This window comes from Phalaenopsis equestris, unplaced genomic scaffold (assembly GCF_001263595.1).
Source record: "Phalaenopsis equestris unplaced genomic scaffold, ASM126359v1 Scaffold000136, whole genome shotgun sequence".
NCBI classification, from domain to species: Eukaryota; Viridiplantae; Streptophyta; class Magnoliopsida; order Asparagales; family Orchidaceae; genus Phalaenopsis; species Phalaenopsis equestris.
The window spans coordinates 1,080,168-1,086,478 of NW_018164578.1; the positions used below are offsets into that span (position 1 = coordinate 1,080,168).

Genomic DNA, 6,311 nt, shown 5'->3' on the forward strand with positions numbered 1-6,311 from the left:
ACCCCCAACAAAAAGCTCGCTCTTTCCTCCATCTACAAAGGACATATTATTTCTATAATTTAATTTTGGTTACAACTAACAATGGATAACAATTGTCTCATCTCGTTTGAGACTTGTGGCTCGTACATACAAAATCTAAGAATAAAGAAAATCTTACTTACAAAACTAGGGAACAAGGATTGCATCTCATCATAGCCTTCCACTCTACCAGTAATTCAAGTAGTTGGCTTCAATGCCTCAGACACTCACATACAAGAGTTTTGGCATCTCTAAAGACAAATAGCTATTATGGATGTCGATAACATCACACCAAAGTCAAACATGTCACCAAAACAGAGCTTTGAGCTACCAATCTCATGTAGTACTAGTACTTATCTCACATTAGAGCTTTTCCATTCTCATGTATGGGGACCTTTGTCTCTTCCCTCTATTAATAAATATAGATATTACATATCATTCATATATGCTTGTTCTCACTACTGATCGATATTTCCCATGCGTGATAAATCCGAAGTTGCACACACTCTATGTGCCTAAACATGATATTGTTAAACTAAAACAACAAACCAATAAAATATGTTGAAATAGATAGAGCAAAAAAAAATACACCTCACAGCAAATGCAACACAATCTTCAAATGAACTTCATACAACATCAACTGAGTTGCTAGAAAAAACACAAACACTTGGTAGAAACAACAAGAACACTACTCAACTAAGTATGATTACCACCTCAATTTTGAGTAAAAGCCATACTAATTGCAACATATCTCATAAACAAACTTCTCTCTAACATCACACAAGCACATTCCCCATACCAACTTTTAAACAACAAAAACCAAAAATATAACTAGCTTAAAATTTTTGGATGTGCATGCTTCCCACGACAACAACCTACCACATCACTCAAATTCACAACCAAAGCACCACTGTGTCTATTCCTTGAACATAAGAAAAAATACAAATGATATAAATTCTTCGACAAATAAACCAACAAAATCATCATATTCAGACTTGTTACATTCATAAAAACAAACTTACTCTATATCAAATCGATCATAAACCAATCACCACCAACAATTCAAATCAACTAATCTACTGATTTTCACTTCCACCATAACACAACCTCCCTAGCTAGCTTCAATACTCACACAACCCCCATACAAAACGAAACAAATGAACACAACTCCCTTGCTTCTCTATCAACAACAACACTAACACCTCTCATCATAATCATTCAATTCCCACCTCACACACACCACCAAAAATAACACCCCTTGATAACAAGATAATAAATTGGATCCCTAAAACCAGAAAAACATGCACAGCTTTCAGCACAACACAACCACATCCTACCCTACCACATGCAATCAAGCCACAATGCTCCCTCACTAGAGAGAAGCAGTGTCGATTGAATTCATGGCTATTTAATATCAAAGCACATGGAAACTAATAACATCTCCCATGAATCAAAATATATTAGGCAGCAAATAAACCTTTAAGACAGAACATCATTTAGATGGAGCCAACATTGGATACAAAGCATGATTGACAACACAATAAGTCTCACAATAAAAAGGGGAGGACTACAACGAAAATTTCAATCCAATGGCAAAGTTACCACCATTCACATGCTCCTATCCATTGCAATGGCATACATGTTGACCATAAAAAAACTTGATATGTCAATTACATTTCTTAATGAGAAACTTGAATAAACAATATACATGTCTTAGTCGTCAGACTGCTCCCCTTCTCTCTTCATAATAACCTCTCTTATGTGGAATAAAAGGGGTCATCAAACTAATGGACCATCCATCTTTGCCCTCCAATGGGGTAACCTCCTGTCCTTTTCTTCCTCTCTTTTTTTTCCCCTGGAATCCGACTATATTCGTTGGGCACGGTCCAAAGGACAGATTTAGATTCAACAAACAGATTTGACCCAAACTGACCCAAACATTATACGTGTCAAAAATCCCAACTTGAACCAAACCCGCCTTCAGCCGCCAACCCAGACCCGACTTATATAATCCATTTAACATAAGGAATAACCACTATTTGGGGTTAAAATTGAATCAATTTCATACCTATTTCGAGTCAATTCTAGATAAACTCTAGTATGAAGGGTCTATTTCAAGCCACTTTATGCGTAGACGAGTCATTTTTCATTTGTTATTTAATCTGAACCCGAATACACTCGAAAAAAATTAAATTAATCAAAATCTTTAATCTAAAGTCTAAACCCAACCACAAAAACCCAAAAGAAAATTACTCGTCGCGAGCGTGTCGGCTGCCCCGCCCATCACATCACGTGCGAGTCGGTCGCGTACTTTACATCTGCGCATGTGCCGAGTAACCCGCGAGCGAGCTGATACGGGGAAGACGGCGATAACCGATTTCGGGCTTCGTGTGGCCCCCGACAACGTCGGTTCATCTCCAAACTATAAGAGTAACCCCTCGGGCTTCACCATTTCCTCCCTCCATTGATAAAAGATCCAACGAGCTCTGTCTCTGTCTCTCTCTCTCTCTCTCCTCTTCGCCTCCATTGAATCCTTTATAATCACGAATAAGAATTAGGCATGACGAGCCAGAATGTCGTGGTACCGGATACTACAGGCATAGCAATACCGGCGGTTGCAAATTCAACTCCTCTGTTTCCTTTCCCGAAGTCCGCAGGTGGTGGCTTCTCTATTCCACGAATGTTTCTCGTCCCGCAGCTGGAACTGGGCAGCAGCAACGCGAGTAGGCCTAATGTGTGGGTTGAGTCCCTGAAAGCCTCCTCGCCGACGCGCGCGAAGAAGGCTGCAGGGCTCGCTGCTTGCCACTCGGATGCAGGCCCAACTTGGATGGTGAGCCAATGGAATCTCAATTCTTGCTCTGCTATTTATTTATGCTTTGTTTTTGACTCTGATGAAAAATTGGTTTCTTAGATGAGGCTCCCCTCGGCTTTAAGCATGTTTGGGGAGATCACGAGGGCGTCTAAGGGGAAGCAGATTGTGATGTTTTTAGACTACGATGGAACTCTCTCCCCCATTGTCGACGACCCTGATCGCGCCTTCATGTCCGACGCGGTTTGTTTCTTGTAACCTCGGTGCCAATTTTAGATTTTGACTCCAAATTGATTTTCTTGTGGCTGTTAATGTGGGTTTTTGATGATTGGTTGCTGTGTTTCTTTAGATGAGAGATGCAGTGAGGAATGTGGCGAGGTATTTCCCTACGGCGATTGTGAGTGGGCGTTGCCGTGACAAGGTAAATTGTATTCTGTTTTCGCCAATAAAAGAGCTTGTTTTGCTTCTTCCAATGCTGAACGACCCTGCTTTGGTGTGGGCAGGTGTACAACTTTGTAAGATTGGCAGAGCTCTGCTACGCTGGTAGCCATGGCATGGACATAAAGGTCCCAGCAAATGGGCCCAGCTTCATGAAAGCTAATGTGTGCTCTCTCTCTCTCTCTCTCTCTCTCTCTCTCTCTTTCTCTCTCTCTCTGTTTTTTAAATTTGGAAAATCTCTCTCTCTCTCTCTCTCTCTCTCTCTGTTTTTTAAATTTGGAAAGCTTGTAGTATCAAGAAAATTTCTTTTGTTATTTTCAATAAGTATTTTCTATTCATGAGTTTTTTTCCTTTGATTCTGTGGTTCAGGCCAAGGCAGTTCTATGTCAGCCAGCAAGCAAGTACCTTCCCATGATTGATAAGGTAGGTTTTTTCTCTTTCAGTTTTCCCCTTTAAATGCAATGCAACTATTATTGAGCTATGTATTGAGAGCTTAATAACTTTTGTTTTGCTAAATGTAAAGGTGTATAAAATTTTGCTTGAGACAACCAAATCAACTCCTGGAGCAAAGGTGGAGAACAATAAGTTCTGTTTGTCAGTACACTTCAGATGTGTGAATGAGAAGGTATGAAATCATGTTTTATTGAGTCTCAAAAAACCGAAAAACAAAAATCAAAATTAATTTATCTTTGATTTTCTTAGCTTTCTAGCTACTTATATATGAGTTTATTTTCTGTACTCAGAGATGGAGTGCCTTAGCTGAACAAGTTAAGTCAGTGCTGGAGGAGTACCCAAAGCTTAAGCTTACTCTAGGAAGAAAGGTCTGATTTTTACAAATGAAGTCATAGGCCACTTTTGTTTTACTAAAATTTCCTTAGTGTTTATTGTTTTATACGACAGATTGATTGAATCTGTGCTACTTTGCTTTCAGGTACTTGAGATTCGTCCCACTATCAAATGGGATAAAGGAAAGGCCTTGGAGTTCCTGTTGAAGTCTCTTGGTATGCTGTGGATTTGCCTTGACGACAAAATATTCTAGTCCTTTTATTATTATTATTATTATTTAAATCTTCGTTTGAGTTGAGCAGTATTTTTCTAGGTGTTTTGATTGTTAGTGGCAAAGAATTTAATATTTTTTTTTATGCAGGATTTGCTAACTGCAAAGACGTGTTTCCTGTTTATATCGGCGATGATCGAACAGATGAAGATGCTTTCAAGGTTTGAATTTATTTTTTATGTTGTGACAATGAATAGAGCAAACCATTAAGCAAAATGATTTATGTTTTAAATTATATATTTCGTATCATATCAACTTTAACTCCATGCTTACAATATTATATTTTTGTAATCTTATGACATAATTCCGATTAGCTAAATAGAATGATTCCATGACAACAAATCATTTAATCGATGCTTTCGTTTCTTCTTCTTCTTCTTATTATGTATTGTTAATAGATTCTATCGATAGCTGTTGAGTAAAATGACCATTAATCAGAAATGCTTCTTATTTTTTTGTTATTAGGTTCTGAGAGACAAGGGACAGGGCTCTGGCATACTTGTTTCTAAGATCCCAAAGGAGACAAACGCCTCTTACTCTCTCCAAGAGCCTTCTGAGGCAAGTACCAACTAAAAGCCAGATCCTCTGCTATTTACTTTTCGTCCATTTTTCTCTCCGATAGGGAATTTTACTTTTCAAAGGTCAAAATTCGTATAATTAGTTTCTGGCCTAGTTTTGCATAGTTGTTTTTTTCAATCTCTAATATTTTGCTTCGATACAGCTATAATATATATAAAGAAAAACAAAGAAGAAACTCAGGACTAAAAGACAAAAGGGTAACGAATTATGCCCGCCTAATAATATCTCAAATCTCTCGGCTTCTTCCTATGCATGTGTCCATTGGAGAAAAGCAAGCAGCTAATTGTTGGTTTTTGAATTTTTGTTCTATAGGTTATGGATTTTTATATAAAGAAAAACAAACAAGAAACTCAGGACTAAAAGACAAAAGTGTAACGAATTATGCCCATTTAATAATATCTCAAATCTCTCGGCTTCTTCCTATGCATTTTTCCATTGGAGAAAAGCAAGCAGCTAATTGTTGGTTTTTGAATTTTTGTTCTATAGGTTATGGATTTCTTACAACGGCTAGTGGAGTGGAAGAGATTTTCCCTCAAGTCTTGTCCGAATGTGTAAATTGGATAGATATGTGCCCCCACCACCACCACCTCTTGAAAGCTAAGGGTGTGGATTTGGAGGCCATTAGTTTGTATTTCCGACTATCAGAAGATATAAAGAGTATTCTGTACTTTTCTTTGCTTCGCCACTTTGGCCTCTTATTGTGGCCTTCTTGGGCTTAAAATCAAGCATCGCAAGCTTGTTTCCTTGCCCGCCCACATGGAGCTAAGCATTTGTAATTAGTTCTATGTAAAATGGTTAAAGAAGCAATACTAATCGCAACTTTTGTTCTTCACTACATCCAAACATTGCTTCAAGTTGTAATTTTTTTTCTCTAAGTTTTATAGATGTTGGTGGAAAGGTTACTCTTTTCCACCCTATTTCAGTTTGCCGTTGAGAGAGAACGTATGTGAGTATTAAATATTATTTAATCACTTGGTCTAAGTACTATTGCCATGCATTGCCTGTTACTGCATGTGCGATCTTTCTGTCTTAAACAATGGCTTACCAACGATTTGAGTTAGCAAAGCTAAAATATTTGGGGATAAAGCCAATAATAATGTTCAGAAATTATGGATCAGGATACCTGATGCAAATTTGCATCATTTGTCCAATAACTGGGGCCACCTGGCGATTTGGGTCTATTGACATACACGGTTCGGGCTCGGGTTGCCATATGTAACCTTGTTATTGGACACCTGATACAAATTTGTATCAGGTCTCCTGATACAATAATTTTTTATCTAAGCATGCGACTCATTTTTTTTTTCATTCTGAAATTGTGATACATTATCTAAGGTTGACTGAGGATAAGTAAATTATAAGAAGTTCAATGGTTAATAATTAAAACCAGAAATTCATTGAAGACAGAAC

General features: G+C 37.9%; 1 protein-coding gene across 1 annotated transcript; it reads left to right on the forward strand.

The window, feature by feature from the left end:
- Positions 1-2,375: 2,375 nt before the first annotated feature.
- LOC110021643 (probable trehalose-phosphate phosphatase 6) lies at positions 2,376-5,875 on the forward strand. Its single transcript, XM_020720212.1, has 11 exons — positions 2,376-2,848; positions 2,930-3,070; positions 3,177-3,248; positions 3,331-3,429; positions 3,635-3,688; positions 3,789-3,890; positions 4,009-4,086; positions 4,197-4,266; positions 4,413-4,483; positions 4,788-4,880; positions 5,388-5,875. The coding sequence occupies exons 1-11, from the start codon at positions 2,579-2,581 to the stop codon at positions 5,454-5,456; spliced, it is 1,119 nt and encodes a 372-aa protein (XP_020575871.1). The 5' UTR covers positions 2,376-2,578; the 3' UTR covers positions 5,457-5,875.
- Positions 5,876-6,311: the final 436 nt, after the last annotated feature.

Bases quoted from the DNA above. Each gene is read 5' to 3' on its own strand.
- LOC110021643 (XM_020720212.1), top strand. From the start codon at position 2,579: ATGACGAGCCAGAATGTCGTGGTACCGGATACTACAGGCATAGCAATA. The intron at 3,430-3,634 runs GTGTGCTCTCTC...TCTGTGGTTCAG, and splicing joins CCAGCTTCATGAAAGCTAAT to GCCAAGGCAGTTCTATGTCA. The intron at 4,087-4,196 runs GTCTGATTTTTA...CTTTGCTTTCAG, and splicing joins AGCTTACTCTAGGAAGAAAG to GTACTTGAGATTCGTCCCAC.